Below are 23,972 nucleotides of genomic sequence, written 5' to 3'. Positions count from 1 at the left end.
ACAGGTCTCCCTCGAGGGCAGCCCCGCCTGGGAGGCCGCAGGAGCACCAGGTCCTGCAGGAGAGGGCGACGGAGCCCCTCCCTCCGCCTGGTCTCCTTCCAGACCTCGGAAGTGGTCGATTCCCAGGGGGGAAGCCCGCGCCGTGGCGGGGAGGGGCGCCTTCCGTGTGTCCCAGGGGTCTCCGCCCTGCCCTCTCAAGCCTGGGGAGAACGTCGCGTGCGTTTTCCTTTGGCGAGCAAAGGGCCCAGTGGTGCGCGCTGGTTCGCCCCCGTTTTGGGGGCCGGAAGAGGCATGACTAGGCGGGAAGATGTTAAAGCAAGAATGGCCGGTGTAAGCGCTCTTTATTAACCTCCCTCCCTCATTAAGTAGATTCGTATTTAAAACAGGCTCAGACATTTTAATTTGAATTCCAGGCGCTGAGCTCAGGTTAGAATCATGCCATTTATACTGAGACCGAAAATTACCATTGAAACTAGAACCAAAGTCTATTTTGCCAAACAACCAGAGTTCCTCGGTGGGTGACCACTGCGCGCAGGCAGCTAGATCTCCTTGGGTTTGGCCTGAGACAAGGGATGGGCAGGAGAGCTGGCGGGTTGGGCAGGCGGCGGGGGAATATGCCCCGGAGGGGCGGGTGCAGCGCGTGCGTGGACCGGCAGCGCTAATAGATGCCGCGGTTCAGAATCCTCGCCGCTTCCCTGCGCTCGGGGCGCATGTGTTGCTGGAATTCAATCCGTGGGGGGAATGCAGATTGCGCTGCGACCCACTGGGTTTGATTTATGAACGGTTACTCCAGCGATTGTTTACACATTGCATTTCAGGGCCCCCGCTCACCCTCTTAGGAGCCGGCCCCGGCACCCGCGGCCGCCTCCGCAGCCTCCGTTGCGGTCCGCCAGCTTCCGCACCGCCCCCCCCCCCCCCCCCGCCCCGCCACGACCTCCACCCTCACTTTGTCCAGGAAATCCGACTTCGCCGCCCTGGAACCCGGGGACCCACATTCGGCTCTGCCTCCAGCAGCCTGCTCTCCTCCGGCCGTCCCAGACCCAGGGCTGCTCCACCGAGTTTACTCGCGGGCCGTTACTTCTCCGTGAGACCAAGCCGGCCAAAAATAGGGGAGGTGGAAGCAGCTCGCCTGCGGGATCGATGGGGCCCTCGCCGTTTCAGCTGAGCTGTCTTATTAATTATGAAAGGGCTCGCCCGATCCCTGCCAGGGACCACGCCTCTGGCCCCTCAGCTGGAGCCCTTAATGGTGGTTCCTCTGAGAGCTGCCTCCGGCCACCGCAGAGGAAGCGGCGAGTCGCGAGCAGGGCTCGGCCGGCAGGCCGGGGCTCGGGCTTCCGACCCGCGTGGGTCCGCGTGTGCATTCTCAGAGGCGCGCAAGGCCAGCGCCCCCAAACCTCCCCTAGGAAGGACCCCTGCCTTTTGGCTTACAGAAGTAAAATATAGCTTCCCCTTTCTCTTAAGCAAACACGATTTCAGGGAAGTGGCAAGATGTTCTGGTAACCCACGGCTTGAGGACGGTAGGTTAACAGATGGCTGGTGAGCTGGTGAATTTACCACCTGGCATCCTGTGTCCCTTCAGGGAACCCCAAGAGAACTCGCCAAGAAAGTAGGCTTGGGGCAGGAAACAGAGGACACCCCTATTCAAACAATAACTTTTATTTTATACTTCTCTATACTTTGTAGCAAATCTTTTTTTTTTTTTTGCTGAATTTAATTTATAATAAACTTTTTAAATTACATCTCTCTCTTTTTTTAAAATCAAGGCTCTTTTATGTCAAAATCTTTTTTTAACTATATTTTAGATTAACATTTAACATCCCCCCCTTGTGATCTATACCGTTGGCTATTCAGGTATTACTGTATGTGGAACAGCTAAAACAAGAGGGAAAACCAAGGCAGTGGACTTCGAAAGATGCATCAACACGAGCAGGTAAAGCTTAACCTTTCAGTGACGTCAGCAGCGTTGCTTCTGGCAGCCTGCACCTCTGACCCGAGGTTTCCTCAACTCCCTCCCTCTCCCCATTGTAGCCTTGAAACACAAGGCCATCTGTCCTTTCACTTTTCTCGAGGAGAAATGTGCAGTGGAAATGATCAAAACAAGATTCTGTGTTAGAAAGACAGTGAGCGTGAATTATTCACGAGATGCTGCTCTCTTCAATGCATTTCCCTGGCCTTCTCCTCTCCTCTTTCCTGTTAGGAGGAGCCCATCATTGGTCATGTATTCACATGATTAATATAGTAGGCGGCCCAGGGCCGTTCCTGAGATTCTTGTGCCAAAAAAAAATAAAAATTAAAGAAAAAAAAAGAATGGGGTGGGTTTGCCGTTTTCGTATTTCTGTGTGAAGACGGACTGAAGCTGAGGTCCGAGTTTTGGCTGTGCTCGCTTGCTCACTGATCGGTAACATTTGGCAAATGAAACACAAGGAACCAAACGAAATCAGAAAGAGAATCAGGATTTCCCACAATTCCCATATGAGTGTTTTCAGCATCACAGAGAATCACAACGTCCCCAAAGAACGTATGGATCTTCCTCTCGGTTTCCGGGAGCATGGCGTGAGTGCGGGCGCGCGCGAGGGGAGCCGACCCGGCGCTCAGAAGGAAAGCCAGGTCGCTAAAGCTGCCGAGAGAGACACCAGGAGCACGGGCAGCGCCGGGAGCAGGGGCCCCGCCGCCCCGTTGCCGCCGCCGCAGAGTTCGAATAAGCTGCCTTGGATGTTGAGATTTTTGGATTCTTTTCTCAGTTTATCCCACATATCTTTCGCCCCTTCTTGGCAATCCGTAAGGGCCGTGACCGTGCAGCTGTGGAAATCCTCCCAGTATCTGGCGAGGAACAGAACAGAGCAGAAGGAGGTTCACTGTGGGCGCGGACAGGACCCCGGGCCTGCGCCCACGCGAGTGTCCCCCTCGCGGCCCGGCCAAGCTCCCGGCGACCCTCCTCTCTGCAGCCCGGGGCGCCCCGTCTCTCTCCCCCTTACCCCCTCCCCCGGGACCTCGTCCAGTCCGGGGAGCCGCTGTCCAAGGTGGGGCCGCCCCTTCCCGGTCGGGTTCCGCGCCCACGGCGCCGCGCTGGCACCTGGGCTTGCGCTGACAGATTGCCGGCCTCGGCGGGCACAGCTAGGAAAACAGCGCTAAGCCGCGCAAGCTGCCGCCCATTAATGCCTCTGGGCTTGCAGGACGGCCGGCCGGCGCGGCGCGCGGCCCTCCCCGCGGCTCCGCGCCCCCTCCCCTCGCCCTTCCTTCCCCTCCCTCCGTCTCCAAGCCGCCGCGCCCGCTCGCCTCGGCCTTCCGTCTCCTCCGCTCCGCCTTTTGTCTCCCGCTTTCCTCCTCTCCCTTCTCTCCCCTTCTTTGTCTTCGTCCTTTTTCCTCCCCTCGGGTTTCCCCCGGGGTCCCTTCGTCGCACCCTCCTCTTCCTCGCTCGCTTCGGTCCTTCGCGGCCCCTCGCCTCACCCTCCCGGCTCGGATCCGGTGCGGAGACGGCCGCCCGCCTCTGCCTCCCCGGAGTCGGTGAGTGCCAGCGCCCGTGCGCCCGGGCCGGCTCCCTCGCCTCCTCCAGCTTCCTTAACCCCTAGAGCTCAGGCCCTGCGCCCCGGGTCCCTGCTCTCCCCAACCCCTCACCCCCAGGCCTTTCCGCGGCCCTGGACCCCCGCGACCTTCGGGAGGTGGTGCCAGCCCCCCGCCCCCAGGCGCAGGGCCCGTGGCCAGCGTAGAGCCCGCCGCGCCGGCCTTCGAGGGGCCGGGCTCCCAGTCCTCCCTGCTCGCCTCTTCCGGAGCCAGTGCCTTCCTCGGCCGCTCTATCCTCCCGGGCTCGGCTTCTAGCCCCGCCCCCACAACCTTCATCCAACTTGTCCTTTTTTTTTTTTTTTTTTTTTGCCCCCCTTTTCCTCTGAAAACCCAAAATAGATCTCCAGACTAAATATAATTCCAACCCGTGATCGATTCCTGGGCCGCTGTCTCCTTTCGGGGCTGGGTCGATCCGTGCCGTCTTGCTAACTCCGGTCTGGCTCCCCCTTCCCCAGGGCCCTTGGTGTCAGGTCACCAGCGAGGGCCCTCCACGAAATTTGTGCGTTCTTTCCTCCCCTCCCTCCTTTCTGCTCACCGGCCTGGACTGTAAGCACGCTGAAGGCAGGCTTTGTCCTGGTTTCCAACTCCCACCCCGTCTTCTGGCTGACAGTCAAGTTATAAAGGTCTGTTGGACTGCCTTGAGCTCCGGCTGCTTTCTAATGACCTCCGTGAGTCTCTGATTTATGAGGACTGCAGGGCCTGGGGCACAGGCCTTCCAAGTTCCTCAATTTGTAATAAATACTGAGATTTAGAGAAATGGAGAGGCGGCAGGACAGCTCTCTGCATAATTACACCTCCCAAAGGATGTTTCAATCTCTCCTTTCTTTATGCATGCCCAGATGGGGACCAGGTCTTCCTGGAAGAGAGATTGGTCAGGGGAGGACAGAATCCAGGTGGGTCTGAGAGGAGGTGGGCTTCCCTGGTGACTCAGATGGTAAAGAATCCGCCTGCAATGCGGGAGACCTGGGTTCGATCTCCGGGTTGGGAAGATCCCCTGGAGGAGGGCTTGGCAACCCACTCCAGTATTTTTGCCTGGAGAATCCCCATGGACAGAGGAGCCTGGCGGGCTGTAGTCCATGGAGTTGCAGAGTCGGACACGGCTGAGCGACTAAGCACCGGCACTGAGAGGAGGTGGCCTTCAGTGCCACCAACAGAGTGGCAGTCTCTCGGCCCAGCTGTGGTTTGCCACCTCTGGGAGGGCCCCGCCCCATTTCCATTTTCCTGGTAAGAAACCAACAGCTTGGAATAAGTAAATTCTGGCAAACGATGGAGGAATTGAGAGCTGATCTCTGTTTAGGCTTTTGCCCATCTTTATAGGTACTTTCTTCCCTGTCATTAGGCATTTAGGACTAAAGCAGGTGGGTGTGCATCCCAGACCCAGCCTTTTGTCCCTTTCCTGGTAGGAAAGTAGCAGCCACTTGGCTGCTGTGGTTTCTGGTGGACACCAGGGTATTGAAGAAAGCGTGTAGCAAAATTCACTCCCATTGAACTACTCAGTGCTTAACAAATAACATGCCACCCCCAAGGAATTAGGGAGAGAGGAAGGACTTGAGAATGTACAAAGGAGGGTGCAGAAAGTGGTCACTGCAACCTACGGGAAACAAGGAACACCTTTTACCTGGGCTTTACAGGAAGGGCCGTGATGGGGGTGGGAAGGGTTACAACTGTTTCTGAAAAATAAAACGAAAGTGTGTGTGCATGTGTCTTGCAGAAGATGGGGGTATTTCTAAGGTCTGCCTCAGCTGAGATGTGACTGACCCTCCACAGTACTCTGCTACCCTTATTTGCCGCTGGGAGCTGCGCTTTCTAGCCAGGCTCTGGGCAAACACCCCTGGGCCTTGTTAGGCCCTTAGCTGCCCTGGGCTGGGGACACCTTGCAGATGCAGGAAGTGGGGGGATAAGCGAGGAGGATAGCTACCCTAAAGCTCCAAATTGGCTATAAACTCCACAGAGACGGTTACTGGACATTTGGGCAAAGCCGCCTGCACAAAATAAAATATTCTTTCAGTTTCTCTCCTCGAAAGAGAAAGAGGGATCTGCACTCACTTGCTGCCAGTGAAGTTTCTTGGCCTGTGCCAGAGGGGAATTTTATTAGAGGAAGGGGACAAAATAGGGGCGTTCCTTTCCTTTTAGGCAAACCTGGTAGAACTACCTAAAACGCCCCTCAAGCCAAACCAACTGTCCTGGTTGAAGTGCTCCTTCCCGCAGCAGGAGAGGAAGAGGAAGAGGAAGAGGGCCTCAAAGCCTGGAGAGGAGCTGCCAGCAGCTCTCGGTGGTGCCCTCTCGCCCCTGGATCCGGAGGTTCCAGGGTGCGGGTTGCGCGGGCCTCTGTGCGCACGGGTCAGGGTGCGGAGCGTGGGACTGAGCCCCAAGGAAAGGATCTTCCTCTGCCCATTCCAGGTCACAGGGTCCCCTTGGGCAGGGCAGGCCCCAGCCAAGGCCTGAGGGCGGGAGGCAAGGCGCCCTCCCACCTCCACAGTGCGCCCCCCAGCACCGAACCTCGCGCAACAGAGAGGACACTTACGTGCACACGGTCTTGATGTTCGTCTTGTCGTCCAGGCCCTGCGGGTAGTTGGCCATGCTGTCGCCCAGCTTGAGCAAACAGTCTGAAAAGCCCTTAAAGACCGCATCGCACTTGCCCGCTGCTCTCACGGCCTGCACCAGGTACGCTGCGGGGAGCAGGGGACACTGGTCAGCGGTGCCACCACCCGGCCCTGGAGCCCCGCAGCCTGCCCCCCAGGACCCAGTGAGCATCGCCCCATCCAGCTGTGTCCAGTGGCGCCCAGGCTCGGGGCGCACCAGGGCCAAAGGTGAATGAACGGTGGGGCCCGAGAACGACTGAGCTGCAGGCAACCCAGCGTCTTCTGCAGGTGGCCCGTGCGCGCGCGTGTGGGGTTGGGGGAGTCCAGGCCTTTCCTATTTCCTACCGTGCGACCCCTGCCTGCATCGCCCTCTGCATCTTTTTCGGTTTCCTTCGCTCTGTCATCTCACCTCCCCCGCCTTTTTATTTCTTTCTCCTGGCTCTCTGCTTCGCTTCCCCAACACACCCTTAGCCGGCCCATCAAGGCTCTCGAAGTGCGGTTTCCCTTTTGTGAGGTGATGGAGGGGTGTGACGGCACAGTGCAGGGGTGAGGAAGGGGCTGGGAGGCTCAGAGCTGGGAGCCGCCGAGGGCCAAGTCTGTGAACAATCCCTGGGCTTGGGGCCCGCTGCTTAGTGGGCGCTGGGCAAGCACTGCTGAACGAATAAATAAATTCTCTGGAAGCCCCCAGCGGCCACTGACTTGGATTGTTTCACTATAACAGGGATCGTCTACCGTGGAGTTCCTAGTGAGGTCCTCGTCTGCAAGCCCTACACCCCTAGACTGGGAGGGGAAAGGGTGGTCCCGGGCAGTTAGGGCCGGCAGGGTCAGGATGTGTCTGAGCTCGTGACCCAGGGTCACCTCCCCGAGGCCAGATCCCCGAGGCCAGTCCCTTGCTTCCCTCTGCCTTGCTCAGCTCCTCGGGAAAAACCAGCCCGGCTCCGCCAGCCAGCGACGAGGCGCGACCCTTCCTCTTCAAGCCCCAGCTCTGCAGCTGGGGGCCGGGTTGGCTGCCGCCAGGGGATCTCGGCCTCTGGCTCGCGGCTCCCTCCAGAGGGGCCGGGGTCGCAGCCGGGGCGGTGGCAGCAGGTGGAGGAGGAAACCCAGGGGACACCGAGTCCTTGATGCTGGTCTCAGGTCGGCCAAGCCCCGAGGCACGGGACCCGAGAGATGGGCTCCAGGCGGCGGCTGCGCTGCTGAGGCCCTTTCTCTCCATCCCAAGGCACGAACCGAGCTGAAGATGCCTAAGCCAGCGGCCAAAAGCACCCTGGGCGCCAGGAGTGCGCACGCGAAGCGCAGATGTGCGCTGCCGGGCGAGGGAAGGGGAGAGAGGGGCCTCCAGGGTCCAGGCCCTGAGCGCCCGCCGCTTCCAGGCGGTGTTCAGGGCGCCACGGCTCGCGTGTGTCTCCCGGGAGGACCGGACACCTCACCGCCCCCAGCCGCCGGTCCCTGGGCCAGGAGCAGGCAAGGGGGAAGGTGACCGAACCCGCAGAGGCCTCCGAGAGCACACCATTTGCAAACTGCTGCAGGGAGAGAGGGGCGGGCCTTAAGCTTTCTAATCCGGAACGGGAAGCTCGGGCCGATACGTCAACCTTCGTCAATCTCCCGGTCCCCTCACGAAATAGCAAGAGCCCTTGGACTGCAGTATCAGCTAGAACACTGAGCTAGAATGAAGGAATAAACGAATTTTTGTTCTAACAGAACGAGGGCGGATGAAATGAGCCCTGCGCGGCGTCCCCTGTAAACCACACCGCAAGCGCTGCTTTGCAGCGAGTAAAGGAAATAAAATACAGTCCATCCTCTCTCCCCGGCCCCCAATCTCTTCTCACCTTCATCCCTAAAACTTGGTGGCGAAAAAGCAGCACCTAAGATGCACTGACAATACTTTAAAGGGGAATTGGGTTCTCCGGGGTCGGGGAGCGGGCTGGGGGGGACGCGGGAAGCGCTTCTGCCGTGGTATGTTTTCAGGGGCTGCTGGAAACCCTTCCACAGCGCGCATGTGTGTGTGCGCGTGCATGTAAAATAAGTCGTGAAAATTTCTGTCTTTCGCAACTCGGACTCCTCGGTCTCTAGTTGGCTGGGGAGGCCGGGGGCTTGCCCCCGGACGCGTTTGGAAGGCTCCTGCAGCGGGGCAGATCTCAGTCCGGCGACCCTGGCTGTCCTTCCTGAGCCCTGCTTCATCGAGGCTCGGGCGGGTGACCTGGGCTACTTCCCTGTCCTCCACCGTGTCCGTGTCTTGTGCCATCTCCTTCCGTTCATTCATTTGTTCGACCTCTCATTCATTCCAAACTTCCTCCCGCCTAGTCTTCATTCGCCTTCACCACCCCTCCACCTCCCCCTCTTTGCCCAACCCCCATTTTTCTTGCCAAATGTCAGTGATTTGGGACAGCTCCCAGCCATGAATTAATAAAGATCGAGCCTCCGGTTCGGGAAAGGGCAGGCATTCGGGAACAAACACACTCAATTTCAATTCCACAGCCAACAAATGGTCATTTCCCGGCTGAGGTTAATGTGTTTCAAGCGTATTTCACATGCACAGTCTCTGTCTTTTTTACCCCGTTCAAAGTAAGGTTATTTCTCACAGGGAATGCAGAGTCCCAAACCTTTGCTGATTACAAGCTCTATATCAAAAACAACTGCTGTCTCCTGCTCTGTAAAAATCTGCAGTCATTGCAAAAACCACATCCACTTATTTCCAAGATCTAAGGGATTTGTTGCAATCAGAAATGTTCTTTATTTATTGCACCTCTTTGCATGAATGTCAAAGATTCAAAACATCAAATCATTTCTTGGAATTAAAGGAAATGCCGCCGACATCCTGCATCTGTACACTCTAAAATCCCTACAATGTTCATGCAAAAAGGAAAATCAGATTCTGAAAATCCTGTCAAATGCACAAAAACCTATTGCAAAGAATCCATGTTAATGTTTAGATAACTCCAAAGCCTGTTTGTTCCACATTTCTCATGAAGAAAAATGTTATTCATTTCATCTCTTGCCCCAACCAAACCAATTCCCTAAAGCACCCCCCTCCCGCAATACTGCAAGGATTTGTCTGCAAAGAATGCTACAGCCTCAAATGACAGGAGCCAACAATTCCCTCCTCTCCAGAAAACCCATTTGAAGAGTTTCTATTTTTTCTCTTGTCCATTCTATTAATAATCTGCTTCACTTTCACTTTGAGGCTACATTAATTAATGCTCTGACCCAGCAACAGAGAAGGGAGTTTTCTCGTGTTCCCTTCCATTACGCCTTCTTTATTTTGGATGGAAAAAAAAATATGAACTTTCAAAAGCCCCAACGACAGTGGAACTAGGACTCAAGATTCCTTAACATAAAATGGGGACTATATAAATCCATCCATAATCAATCCCAAACTAGCAAAAATTACAAACACCCAACACCATATATTGCAAACACTTCTTAACCCTTTCCCGTATATAACATACAGATGCCTGTGTGGAAAAGAAGAGGCAAACGTGCATAGAAAATTATATCCATATATATTTAGCTGAACTCAAGCTCCTTAATGATAAGCGTATTGAAAGATATACTCTGGGGTTCCCTATCATTCTCAATTTGCCCCCTAGCCCTGTCTGAGGTGCCCAGTGTGAACGCTGCAGTTAGGATATTGGGGGGGGGGGGGCGGCGGGAGAATGACAAAGTTCTAAATGCAGCAGTCTGAGCCCCAGAATATCTTTGCATTCTGCACATAAACTTTCCAGTTCTAGCTGCCTAGCCATCTTGTTCCTGCATTCACCTTTCGACCCTTCAAAATAAAGCCTTGCAGCATGGCAGGGAGCAATGCATTTCCCCAAAGCGCACCAAACCTGGTGCACCCAAGAGAAAGAAGCAAATACGGACGTGCGCTTTGTAAAAAGAGGGGAAAGCCCCTCCAGAAAACAGCCCGCCGCACACACTTCCTGGCGAACATTTGGAGTCTCTCTCTCTCTCTTTTTTAGCAAAACCAACCCGGGACGCGCCAGTCCCTAGGAGCCATGCCCCCATCCCTGGGGGTTTGCCGGCTTCTCCGCACCCCCGGGCGACCGCGGGCCAGTCGGTCCCCCCGGGTGCCTCGGGCCCGGCCGCCCGCCGCCCTCCTCGAGCCCGGCCCGCCGTCCACTTACCTATTTGCACCGCGAGGATCAGTGAAATATATCTGCCGTTCAACTTAAGTCCCATCCTACGTTTAGTCAAACCATTTGCGACCGCAGACCTTTAAATAGTTAGTTTGGAGAACGCGGGGGAAAGCTGAAAAATAGGCATTGCCAACAAGTTCCAGGAGCGACGGAGACTTTATGCACGGGGAAGGCAGAGGGAGGAAGAAAGAGAGGGAGCGAGGAAGGGAGAGAAAGAGAGAGAGAGAGGCCGAGGGAGGGGGAGAGCTGGGAATGGTTCACTCCATTAGGAGGGGGCGGAGGAAGTACAGCCTCACGCCCACGAGCCGGCCTGACGTGGGGGATGACACGGAACGATTTTTTTTTAAAATAAAGACACCTTGGTAGAGAATCGCCATTTATAGTCATCAGAAGCTCGAATTAATCAGTTATCTCCAATTAATGCGCTGTCCGAAGAGTTCTCGCCTCTCGGGGGTTGGGGGGGACCACTTCCCCAGCTCGGCGGCCACCCCCGCCTCCTCGCTGTTCCCGGGGCCCCCCCAACCCCGCCCCCTCTCTGCGCAGAAGCGGGGCTCCCTCTCCCCTCCCCGCCTGCAGCCGGGTAGTCCTGGCGCGCCCACTCGATTGTTTCAGCCCGCTCCTCCACCAGCTCCTGGGCGAATCCAGCCCCCTCCCTACGTTGCAGCCGGGTTCAGAGGAGCGGGAGCTGGAGGGGAAAACAGCTCAGCTCTAAGAATCTGACACCCCCACCTGCCCCCTGCGCTGGCCTGCTCGCGTTCTCCAACCCTGCGGCTGGGCTCAGGGGCACGGCCTGGAGCGCGTGAGCGCACACTCACGCACACACACGCGCGTGCCCGCGAACCCAGCGGAGCGCCCCAGACCCTCCCGCACGCAGGGCCCGGAGCGCGCGCACACGGCGGGGCCCCGGGGTTTACTCTTCACCCTCGGGGCCCCCGAAATGTGCACCGCGTGCCCTCCGTGATGCCCGCGCAGGCAAGAGGCCGCTTCTAGAGACGTGGCATCACCTATCTTGGAGAGCGGGGAGAGCCGGCAGGAAGGAGCTCTGCAAAGGCGACTGTCGGATCAAGGGATTTACTAACTCTCAGACCTTTGGGAAATTTCCGAGGCGATCACTAGTGTGAGGGGTTCCTTCAGATCCTGATGCGCCTCTTGAGGTTTTTTTTTTTGTTGTTATTGGGCCGCACAAACACGCGCACACGTACCTCACGTACGCACACGCACACCCGGATCCACACACACCTGCACTGTTTTGGTGCTCGGGCGCAAACCCTTGTAGACGCAGCCTTCTCTGCAACCAAGCGCTTCTGCAGCTGCGCCTGTGCTCCTGAGAGGTGCTGCTACCCAGCAGCGTGAGTTAAGGATGAGAAAGGAACAGAGCTATTTTCTTCCTAAACGCCGTTAAGCTTTGGTTTCCTTCCCTTTCTCTGCACCAAGAGAAGCCTAAACTCTAGCTTCTTTCATCACATGCTAAGGAAGCAGTCGGCCAACTTTAAGCGCATGAAGAGAAAAAAGAAATGAAAACGACCCCTTAAATCTCCCCAAATTACAGGAGAAAACGAGATGTTAAGTGAGCAGTAGCTATGCAAGTCGTTAAAGTGACATCGAGTCGAATTCACTTTCCCTCGGATCCGCGCCATCGGCGCTCGCGTCTCTTCGGGGATGCAGAGACGGGGAAAGGGGAAGAAGGGGTGAAAGAAGGGCGGTGGAGGGTGACGCGCTAAAGGGGAGCGCGGGGCCTGACTGCGGCACTGTGTGACCCGCACCCGCCAGATCCCGCACCCAGAGGTGGGGGCCTGGGGGCGGGGCCCCGTATCCCACCCTCCCTGACATCTCCAGGCCTACGGTCTGGGCGGCCGGGCGGTGGGGTCGGGGCGGCGCGCCTTTCCAGCGTCCCGGGGCCGTGTGGTCGCCCCGGGTGTTTCCTTTCCCTGCGCAGGGAAGGCGCCTGGAGGAGCCGAAAACGTGGGCGGCGGGGGGCGGGGCGGGGGCCGGTGGCGAGAGGGCGGTGTCCCTGGGACCCGCCCCCCACGCCCTCCAATGGCGAGGCGAGAGGTTGGTCCGAGGGGCGGGGCCTCGGGGGAGCCGCCGCAGGCCCGCCCACGGCTCCGCCCCACCCCCGGGGCCCCACGCGCGTGCCCCGGCCCCGCTCGGCCCAGACTTGGGGCTCCCGCGCCCAGCCCAGATTGCTGCGGGGCCCGCTGTGGGGGGCGGCGGGAAAAGGATGTATTTGTCCTCAACGTCCTTGCCTTTTTTCCTGCCCACCCACTCAGGAGCTTCCAAGAGTGCCCTGGGATTTCCCCCACCCTGCCCCCTGTCATCAGAACTTGGGGCGCTGGGGGCGTATGAGCAAGCAGAGCTGAAGGCCTAAATAAAGCAGAGTGAAGTCGGGGGTGCGGGCGGTCTGCGCATGCGCACAGCCGCCAGCGTCAGGTGGGCGCGTGCTGAGGGGGGAGGGGCGCCGCCCCTGGGACCCCCAGCGGGCCTTCTCTGCACTTTCGTCCACTTGCAGCCCAGCGTCCCCTCGCTGCTGTGGGTCGTTTGGAAAGTGAGAGTAGAGTCAGTACCACGCATAAATGATATGGGGTGAATGGCTGAAAGCAGATGCTGTTTTGTTTTATTTTTTAATTATTTTTATTTTTAAAAGTCCAGGTCGTTCTGCAATTGGTACTGCTTGCGAGGTTGTTTCCCCCCAATCCCTTAGTTAAAGGATAATGAAATTCCTAGTTACCAACGCATGCTGGCTTTTTGCGAACATTGCGGGCAAAACCCATGGTTGAAGGTGGACTTGGAGAAAGTTTCCTCCTTTCCTTTTTTAATTTGAAACGTCCACTCCACATCATACTTGAGGCGAAAGAGCGGTGGACTAGAGTGGGAAGCGCAGGTAACCAGGCCTTGTGTTGTCAGTACTGTGATGACCTGCCCTTGTCGGCCCCCCGCCCCCCTCCCCCACCCCTGCTTCTCTGAGTTGAGGTCTGGTGATCTGAAAAACAGAGGAGATCGGACTAAGTGATCTCCAAGACGGTTTTCACCTTCGGGGTTTTGTGAACAGGAGGTTTTCCAAAATACTGTGGAGGTGCCGCCCAAGGAATAAACGATGCTAGTTCCAGGCGCCTTCTTGCAGAGGACATGTTTCCTTTTGATAAATCATTTCATTTAAACTTAAAGAAACAAATACTATTCAGGATAAGAGAAAAAAAAGTCAGTGGTGCTGTTTGGATCTACATATCAAATTGAACCAGAGGTACCCCTGGAAGTCGGTCTGCATAATTAAGATGTGAATATACAAAACTCCTTGTCCCCAAGTCTACCAGGAAGAGACCATGGTCTCTAAGTCTGGTTGGCACTGCCTTTCCTTCTCGGTTGGTGGTCCTGAAGCCCCCATCTCAGCGGCAGGCAGTGTTCCACATACACGTAGGCACCTGATGAGGGTGCATGTGTTCCTGCATTGGCAACAGGGCAAAACACGGAGCAGTCCATTTCCCAACTCTCTCTACCAAACCATCGTAAGTGGGCCTTCAAGATGCTGCCACTTAAAACAAACAAAAAAAGCCTTTGAAATTATTTGCAAGAGCAATTGCTAGGGCTAACTAGGAAATACTACCTTTTCTTGGGTCAGAAAAAAACCCACTGCTATACTAAAATGGATTGGTCTAACAATACCTGCCGCTCATAAATTTAGTCTGTCATATTTATGCTGTTTGCTGTTGCTTAGTCGCTAAGTCATGTCTGACTCTTCTGCAACCCTGTGGACTGTAGCCCGTCTCTGTCCATGGTATTTGTCTGTAGGCTCTTCTGTCCATGGGATTGATTCTCCAGGCAAGAACACTGGAGTGGGTTGCCATTCCCTTCTCCAGAGGATCTTCCTGACCCAGGGACTGAACCCCTGGTCTCCTGCATTAGCAGGTGGATTCTTTACCACTGAGCCACCAAGAAAGCTTTGTCATTTTTATACCTTCAACTAAAGTCCCTAATTAAAATACAACTATGAATGTATCGAAATAGGAAAAGGAGTTCATCAAGGCTGTATATTGTCACCCTACTTATTTAACTTCTATGCAGAGTACATCATGAGAAACGCTGGGCTGGAAGAAGCACAAGCTGGAATCAAGATTGCCGGGAGAAATACCAATAACCTCAGATATGCAGATGACACCACCCTTATGGCAGACAGTGAAGAGGAACTCAAAAGCCTCTTGATGAAAGTGAAAGTGGAGAGTGAAAAAGTTGGCTTAAAGCTCAACATTCAGAAAATGAAGATCATGGCATCCGGTCCCATCACTTCATGGGAAATAAATGGGGAAACAGTGGAAACAGTGTCAGACTTTATTTTTTGGGGGGCTCCAAAATCACTGCAGATAGTGATTGCAGCCATGAAATTAAAAGACACTTACTCCTTGGAAGGACAGTTATGACCACCCTAGATAGCATATTGAAAAGCAGAGACATTACTTTGCCAACAAAGGTCCGTCTAGTCAAGGCTATGGTTTTTCCTGTGGCCATGTATGGATGTGAGAGTTGGACTGTGAAGAAGGCTGAGCGCCGAAGAATTGATGCTTTTGAACTGTGGTGTTGGAGAAGACTCTTGAGAGTCCCTTGGACTGCAAGGAGATGCAACCAGTCCATTCTGAAGGAGATCAGCCCTGGGATTTCTTTGGAAGGAATAATGCTAAAGCTGAAACTCCAGTACTTTGGCCACCTCATGCGAAGAGTTGACTCATTGGAAAAGACTCTGATGCTGGAAGGGATTAGGGGCAAGAGGAGAAGGGGATGACAGAGGATGAGATGGCTGGATGGCCTCACTGACTCGATGGACATGAGTCTGGGTGAACTCTGGGAGTTGGTGATGGACAGGGAGGCCTGGTGTGCTGCGATTCATGGGGTCGCAAAGAGTCAGACAGGACTGAGCGACTGAACTGAACTGAAATGATGAATGTATATGTCTTTTTTATTCAAAACGTCGACACCTATACCATATTGAAATATGCATATGAATTAAGAGGGGGAGGGAATTTTTGCAGTCTTCTGTTGCTAGGGGTCCTAATAAAAATCAGCTTTGAGAGGCTTGACTCTCCCTTTGCATCTACTGCTTGGTAAGGTGATTTTTCATGTTTGATCACCACTTTAAAGTTAGTTGAAACGTCTAGGGCTTAAATATATGACTGGCTGAAGAAATTTGACTTTAGTGCAGAAATCTGAATCCCGGGAGCAAATGTTATGTTTGAAATGTATGCGTGTGATTAGCTTCATACTTAATAAGACATTTTATTTTTAAAAATCAACATTTTTATTATGAAATATACACACAGAGCCATGCACAAAACAAAGATGCAGAGGTCACAAAACAAAGGTGTGCTTGATCACAAATTGAATTATCTATGTGGTCCCCATTCACACTGAAACAGTACAGACAACCAAAATGCAAGCTGTCTTCCTAGGTACGATCCTAAGTCAAAAAAGTCAGAGACATTGTTGGGACAGTTAGCAACATTTGATTGCGGTTTGTGAATTGGACATCAGTTGGTACTGATGTTGACTTCCTAGTTGGAGAGTTGTGTGGTGATCACAGACAAGATCGTCCTCGCTTTGGGGGGTTCACACACTGGAGTACTTAGGGGAGATGAGACATCATATCTGTAGCTTGTTCTCTTAAGGTTCAGAAAAGGAATCGCGATAATGGGGATGAATAGACAGTCGTGGAAGAACACAGCCAAGTGTTAAACCCGGGGGATCTTTGGATGAAGGCATGTGGGAGCTTTTTGTAATGCTCTGGCAATTTTTCTTTATGTCTAAAGTTATTTCAAATTAGTTATTTAAAAAATCTATTCTAGGTGGTTTAAGGACTTGAATAGTCTCCCCCCCAATCTTTTAAAACTAAATGAAATATATAGATGGATATTCTTAAATTTTTATTTATTTATTTAGCTGCATCAGGATCATAAGTTGCAGCATCTGAACGCTTAGTTGGAGCAAGTGGGATCTAATTCCCTGACCAGGGGTCCACCCTGTGCCCCCTGCACTGGAAGCGTGGGGTCCTAACCACTGGATCACCAGGAAAGCCCCTCCTAAACCTTAAAGAAGCATACAAAGCGTGAGCTGGAAGAGATTAATACATTTGACCATAATAAATGAAAACTTTTGTTCACAAAGTAACGCCTTAAAGGAAATGAAAGGATACATTACCAAAATCATCAAGATTGGTATCAAGAACTAAAGAATTCCCTAAACCAGTTTTTCAAAGCCTGAGTGTGCTCACGTGCACGCGCACGCACACACACACACATACACACACACACACACCCCTTAAAACAAAACCGAGCAAAGGACATGAAAAGGCATTTCACAGAAGAGGAAGCCTGTATGGTTTATCGCAGGAATGTAAGCCAAACTGGCTTAATGTCCAGAGTGCTCAGTGTCTCTGGGCCTTTGGCCTCCTGAGAGCCCTTCCTTCTGGGATGACCTCACGCTGGTCCATCTGATGTTTTCTCACCACTGCACTTACACCAAACAGTTTTCGGGGGGGCACCTCAGAAATGAGGGGCCTTCTTCTCAGCGAGTCTTCATGGGGAGTGACAGCGTGTGACCCGTTCCACCCCTGGGGGATGTCAGCCTGGTTTGCCTGGCTGGCCAGGTGACTCTTCCTCAAATTCATCGCTCCCAGTTTGTAACTGGTGAGTGTTTGGGGGGAAGCATTCTCAGAGTACGTGGACTTCCTAGCCCTTCTCATGACTGCACAGGAAGGCCCTAGCATCCACCGACCACTCCTGTCTAAGTCAGCCACCTGAGTGGTGGTCGGCAAATGGTGGGTCTCTATTTTCCTCATTTCTTCTACACTTGCTACTTGACGTTCTACAGTAGGAAGATCTCCTTCCTTCCCTTCTTTCCTTGCACACTTCCTTTCCTCCTTCTTTCCTTTCTTCCCTCCTTCCCTCCCTCCTTCCTTATTTCCTTCAGTGGAATATGCTTTGGCTCCATTATTTCCTTTTACACCTGGAGGAATGTTTGAAAGCGACATTTACAAGGTAGTTATTTGTCGTCAGAGAGAGAACGCTCCACCTGCCCGTCAGGACCTTGTGCCCAACACGAGAAAGGCCAGCTCTTTTCCCCAAGGCCTCTGGCTGTCACCTCTCCTCCTCTTAAAGTATTATCTGATTTTTAAAAACTGTGTTCAATTAGTTCATCTGTTTAGAGTGTCATTTTACCAGATGCATATTTTTGCCAACTGTGCTTTTGAACAATGTGATTTCGTCAAGGGTTCAAACATGGAGACAGCCCTGACCTGGGGGCGAGGCTGGCTGCAAATGTCATCCGTTATTTTGTGAGCTCACTGGAGGGGCGCTTGGCTGGCAGCCTGCACAAGCGTCCTCTCCTCGTCTCCATCCTGGTGAGAGGCTCCAGGACGCTGTTTATGAGCACACTTTTGGATAGACTTCCTTTCCGCTTGTGGGTATAAAGAGGCTTCTGGCGATAAGCTTTTCGACGTCAATCTGTCTCGCCCTGACAAACCAGCAAATCCAGCCTCATGGGTTTCAACCAGTAAGTTCCTGATGATCGTGAATCATTTATTAACAGAGTGGAAATGATCACACTGCAGGTCACTCTTGGAGTCAGACAGATCGACGTGGGATTTGCATTCTGGCTTCCTTCCTGAACTTATTTGCTGTAAAAATACGGTCCAGTAATTTACTTCCTTAGCTTCAGTTTCCTTATCTTTAAAATGGGTGTAAAAATATTGACCAGATGGGAGTTGTTGAGAAGAAAGCGCAGTGTTGTATTTAACCAGCTCACTGTGGGGAAGCGGGGCATGGAACCTTTTCTGCCCCCTGGGCTCCTGTTTTCAGACCATAGAGAGAGATCTTACCCTCCTCCCTTGGCAGGGGTGTGGTTTGGGGGGGCGGCGGATGCTCTGGAGTGGCACTGCGTCTCCATTTCCTCCTAGTTCTTCAGCGCCTGTTTTCCTGGAGTCACTTCTCCCCCGTGGGTCTAGTCACTGTGCTGTCAGTCACCTCTTACGCTGGACGACGCCTTTGTCTCTAGGAGCCTCTGAAGTCGGTCTGCCTCTAGGAGGCTTGCTGTGTTCGTGAACTTGGAATCTGCTCTGGACTCTTCTTACCCCTCTCTCTTTCCAGAGGCACGTTGGCCCCAGGACCTAATTTGGAGAGGGAAGTGGGGGACCCATTTTAGCCTCAAGATTAAGCCATCTTCGTGGCTACAGGGATGTATTATACAGCACAGGAAATATAGCAAATATTTTGTAATTACTGTAAATAGAGCATAAACTTTAAAAATCGTGTAAAAGTTAAATAAATTTTTTAACAAAGCACTACATGCAGAAAAAAGAGATTATGCCATCTTCTCTACTCAAGTTTGACCTCTACTCAACTTAGAGGTTGGCACCCCACTCCAGTACTCTTGCCTGGAAAGTCCCATGGATGCAGGAGCCTGGTGGGCTGCAGTCCGAGGGGTCATTGGGAGTCGGACATGACTGAGCGACTTCACTTTCACTTTTCACTTTCATGCGTTGGAGAAGGAAATGGCAACCCACTCCAGTGTTCTTGCCTGGAGAATCCCAGGGACAGTAGAGCCTGGTGGACTGCCATCTATGGGATCTCGCAGAGTCGGACACGACTAAAGCGACTTAGCAGCAGCAATTTAGAGGTTTGCTCTGAGATGTCAAGCATTTGCTCAGATGGATAAAGCTCTTCTCTGTTTCTCATCAGATTTGTGTTTCTGTGTGTGCTCTGCGCAGAACCTTGGGCCAAGGGAGGGGTAACCAAACCCCTGATATGTTACAGATAATCACTGATCAAAGCATCATGTGTGTGTGTATTAAACACATAACCCTGGGTTAACCTGGACCCCAAGCTTTCTTGAGGGAGACTGAAGAATTTGAATGAGCTTGAAGCAGACAAAGCTGGATTGTAGTTGATAAACCTTTACGTCAAAATGAATAACGCACAGTCTGAGATGGATGTTAAGCTGCTCTGTGGTTGCCTCATTGGGATTATAGGTTATAAGTTGAATCGTGTTCTTCCAGAGAGATGTGTTGAAGTCTTAACCCCAGGACCTCAGAATGGGATCTTATTTATAGAGGTAATCAAGTTAAAGTGAGGTGGTTAGTGTGGGCCTTACTCTAATACCATCCCTACCTTTACAGAAGGGAAAATTTAAATACAGCGACCGGCACGCCCAGAAAGAAGATGGTTTGAAGACAGCCGTGCGATGATGGAGTCAGGATTAGATGTGACATCTTTAAAACAAGAAATTCCAAGGATTTCTGGAAAAACCACAGTCTCCCTCACAGACCCTTCCTCAGAAGGAACCACCCTGATGACACCATGAGCTTATACTTACAGCTTCCAGAGTGTTGAGACAATGAATCTCTGTCTTTCAAGCCACCCAGTCGGTGGCACTTGGTTATGGCAGCCTTAGCAAACTAACCCACGGGACCAGACGACACTGGTGGCGGTGGGGTGTTTCCCTAGAGGGAGCAGAATTTGGGGCAGAATCAGCCTTGGATCAGCAGGTGAGGTGGGCCTTAGCCTGAGCTGAAGGAAGGGCTTCCCACCTTCTCTGGGACCAGAGGTCCACTGGGCGGAGATGCTGAGGCCTGGGGAAGCCTGGAGTGCTTCCTCTCCTGGTGGAAGTCCATTGGCTGCTTTGACCGCAGGAACAGCGGGAGCCAGACAGAGCCCAGGACAGTAGCTGGCGGCGCCATGGTTGCATATTGTGTTCTGTGTTGTAGTTCCCTTCCATAACTCCTGATCCTAGGAGGGTGTCACAGGAGTCTACAGCTGTGTTGTGAGCTGCGATGCTCTCCATCCAGGATGAAGGAGACAAGAGGTGCATAGGAGGTACCACCAGAGGCACAGGTGAGAGGCACAGGTGCTGTCCTGGGGCCCCGGCAGGCCCCTGGACGGGGTTCGAGCAGGCAAGCTTGAGGGCCTTGTCCCTGGCCCATTGGGGGGTGACCTTTCGGGAAATGCTCAGAAATATCTGGGGGAACTTTCTGAGGATGGATAATTCACAGCGAGAAATCCTGCCACATTTGAAGTGAATATAACTGGTAGTGGTGGTTTAGTCGCTCAGTTGCGTTTGACTCTTTGCAACCCTCTGGACTGTAGCCCACCAGGCTCCTCTGTCCATGGGATTCTCCAGGCAAGAATACTGGAGTGGGTTGCCATTTCCTGCTCAGGGGAACTTCCCGACCCAGGAATTGCACCTGGGTCTCCTGTATTTCAGGGAGTCTCCTGCACTGCAGGCGGATTCTTTACTGACTGAGCCACCAGGAAAGCCCGTATATAAATGAGACATATTCAGTTGAATGAGGGCATGTCGCATGTCTTTGCTCAAATGATGTCCAAGGAGAATGATTCCAGGCTTAAACTTCCATTATTCTAATTAAACAAAGCTGCCACCGAGCAGTGACTAGATTCTGCAGGTGAAGGAGGGCCACCTTCAGACCCTCAGGCAAGGAGGTCAGAGCCAGTCCAGGGCGGCTGCTCAGGAGCAGGAATTACTGGCCACTGTGAGGAGTGACAGCTGGCCGCACGTGCAGGAGGCCCAATTTTCGCACCTAAAAAATCCTTGGAGGCCGGTGGTGGTGGGGAGCTGGGTGATTTCTAAGATTCTTTCCAGCACTATAATTCCAAGCTTCTGGGAGGACAGAACTAGTAGATATCAGACCAAGAATCTGAGGCTATTCAATTCGAGGACAAACCACCCAAAACAGTAAGAGCCCAAAAGAGGATAAACATCCATGGGTAAAGTCAGAGAGCCCTGGGGCTTCCCTGGTGCTGCAGTGGGTAAGAATCTGCTTGCCAGTGCAGAGGACACGGGGGGCTCAATCCCTGGTCTGGGACCCCTCACATGCCGCAGAGTGACTAAGCGCTGTGCCACAACTCCTGAGCCCTAGTGCTGCAACTGCTGAAGTCCGTGCGCTTAGATCCTGCTGATTCTCCGGAAACAAGAGAAGCCATGGCCTTGAGAAGCCCAAACACTGTAGAGAAGAGCGGCCCCTGCTCACAGCACCCAGAGCAAGCCCGCGCGGCAACGAAGACCCAGCCCAGCCAGAAGTAACTAAATAATGAAATAAAAAGTTATTTAAAAATATTTTCTGCTAAAAAAAAAATCACAGAGCCTTTACAGAGCATCTTCTATAAGACAGCTGCCCTCCAGGTGTAACAGGGGAGCAAAACGGACCTGGTTTCCAACCGCAGGCCTCTTAGGGTTTAGAAAGACACAGGCAAACACACTGAGGAATAACTCTGAGCTGTGAAAGGACCTCACACTCCTGGCGTGGGAAAGAAGCAGTCGCAGAAGGAACCTACTCTACATTGGGGAATGTATCAGTCCTCTAGGGCTTCGGTAATAAACTACCACAAGCTTGGTCTGTTGGCTCACGGTTCTGGAAGCTAGAGGCCTAAGGTCAAGGTGTCACAGGGCCGTGCTCCCTCTGAGGGCTGAGAGCGGGTCCTTCCACGCGCTCTCCTGGCTCCCGGCGGCGGCTGCATCGCAGGCAGGCCTTGGCCCGTAGTTCCCCTCCACCTCTGTCTTCACGTGGTAGTCTTCCCTCTGCGTTGTCAGATCTCTCTTTTTTTATAAGGACTCTCATCATTAGATTTAGCAACCACCCTAATAAAGCACGAGGGCCACCCTGGTGGCTCAGATGGCAAAGAATCCTCCTGCAATGCAGGAGACCAGGGTTCGATCCCTGGATTGGGAAGATCCCCCGGAGAAGGGAAAGGCTCCAGTATTCTTGCCTGGAGAACCCCATGGACAGAGGAGCCTGGTGGGCTACAGTCCACGGGTTTGCAAAGAGTCAGACACAACTGAGTGACTAACTCTGACCCAGCATGACCTCATCTTATCTTGATTATATCTGCAAAGGCCAAATTTCCACATCCATGAGTATCTGGGTTAGGACTTGAACAAACCCTTTCTTGAGACACTTCAGCGATCAAGGATGTTTTCTCTGAGGAGTTGATACTTAGGTTGAGACCTGAAAGAGAGACAGTGACAGCTGGGCAAAGAACCAGGATAGAAAATAGAACTTGAGGCAGGAAAGAGCTTGCATGTGTGAGTCTCGGTGAATCCAGCTGGGGAAGGTGGAGTAAAGCGAGGAGACAGCGGTACAAGGTGAGTTTGGACAGAGGTTGTGGCTATGTAGGCCACCTTCAGGAATTTGAATTTTATTCCAGACATCTTGGGAAGCCACTGCAGGGTTTCAAAGGAGGGGAGTGTCCCAGGAGGGTGAGGTGGTGACCTGGTCTGGACAGGACCTGGTCTGTGCATCATAGAGTGAAAGGGGCCAGGAGGAGTGGGGAGTCGGTGCAGGCAGCTCTCAAGGTGGCAGGTGAGACAAGATGGAAAGAAATGGATCCATTCTTGAGACTTTAGGAGAGAAAATCAACAGGATGGATCTGGATCGATTGACTTCTGATATAGGTCCTTGTCCAGAGGCACAAAGTGAGATTTTAGTGACTTGCACATAGGTTAAGTTAGGTCATCAACTTGACTTATAAAAATTAAGTAGTAGCCACATTAGAGCTTGAGTCCAACACCTTTTACTCACTGTTGACAAAAGATGGTCTTAGGCCTCTCAGATGGTTTGACCTGAGATAATCTTTGTGTATATCCTGCACAGTGTGTGAATAGCGGGGATAGGTCACATGACCACCTAGAGCTCCAGTTGCTCTTGCAAAGTCAGGGAAGCTGGCAGCAAAGGGGCTTGCAGACTTGCCTGGTCCAATTATCTGGAATTGAACACAGCATGCCCTTCAGACAGACTGCTCTCAGGTCTCCCAGTCTGCTACTGGGTTCTGATATATAGCCAATGTTGTTGTTGTTCAGCTGCTGAGCTGCATCCGACACTTTTATGATCCCATGGCCTATAGCCTGCCAGGCTCCTCCATCCATGGGGTTTCCCTGTTGCCACTTCCTTCTCCAAGGGGTCTTCTCAATCCAGGGATGGAACCCGTATTTCCTGCACTAGAGGCAGATTCTCTACTGCTGAGCCACCAGGGAAGCCTGTGCATTTTATGTCCTTCTCTTATTACCTCCCTGGCCCCTCTGGGGCTTGAGTTGGCTCCTCTGCTGATTATAATATACAGAGTGGTTTTGCTTTGTGTGGCCCTTGTGAGCTTGTGTGGCAGTGGGCAGGTGGGTGATAGAGTATTTGGGATTCAGGCTCAACGTCTTCCTCTCCAGAGACGTTGTAAACTTGATGAGAAGTATGACAAATCCAGAAAGTGGTCTGACTGATTCTCACATGAAGATTCAAGGACTGAATCTGATGACTCTCTTGCTTCTCCAGGTTGTGGTCCTTCCCCCAGTGCTATCTGGAATTGGTAATGCCAGCCTTTCAAATCACCAAGGACAGTAGACACATTGCCTTCTGTTTAAGAAAGCAGACAAATATATAATATATTTTGAGGGGATTTTCACAAACATAATGAAATCTTAAAAAAGAAAGCTTGTTTTCAGCTCCAGTTTTCAAGGAGATTAATCTTGGTAGAACACGTTTTTTTCCCCAAGTATTATTGGAAAGAAGGCATTTCAGTAATTATAAGTGCCTTAGAAAATTAACTTGGACATCTCCCCCATGAACTGATTACTAAATTATGAAACCTCGAGGGACTGCACATTGCTTAAAACTTCAGCATGGGAACAAATGGCTTCTTAGCAAAGGCCACCC

At 52.8% G+C, this 23,972-nt stretch overlaps 1 protein-coding gene across 1 annotated transcript; it reads right to left on the bottom strand.

Annotated features, from left to right (window-relative positions):
• Positions 1-310: 310 nt before the first annotated feature.
• NRN1 (neuritin 1) lies at positions 311-10,793 on the bottom strand. Its single transcript, XM_061398936.1, has 3 exons — positions 10,268-10,793; positions 6,086-6,230; positions 311-2,820 (listed from the first exon to the last, which is right to left on the bottom strand). Exons 1-3 carry the CDS (start codon positions 10,320-10,322, stop codon positions 2,592-2,594), a joined length of 429 nt encoding a protein of 142 aa, XP_061254920.1. The 5' UTR covers positions 10,323-10,793; the 3' UTR covers positions 311-2,591.
• Positions 10,794-23,972: the final 13,179 nt, after the last annotated feature.

The sequence above is a fragment of the Bos javanicus genome, chromosome 23 (assembly GCF_032452875.1).
Source record: "Bos javanicus breed banteng chromosome 23, ARS-OSU_banteng_1.0, whole genome shotgun sequence".
NCBI lineage: Eukaryota > Metazoa > Chordata > Mammalia > Artiodactyla > Bovidae > Bos > Bos javanicus.
Note: the sequence above shows the minus strand (reverse complement) of the source record. Positions and strands in the feature narration are given on the sequence as shown.

Bases quoted from the DNA above. Each gene is read 5' to 3' on its own strand.
- NRN1 (XM_061398936.1), bottom strand. From the start codon at position 10,322: ATGGGACTTAAGTTGAACGGCAGATATATTTCACTGATCCTCGCGGTG. The intron at 6,231-10,267 runs GTAAGTGGACGG...TGCTCCCCGCAG, and splicing joins GATCCTCGCGGTGCAAATAG to CGTACCTGGTGCAGGCCGTG. The intron at 2,821-6,085 runs GTAAGTGTCCTC...GTTCCTCGCCAG, and splicing joins AACATCAAGACCGTGTGCAC to ATACTGGGAGGATTTCCACA.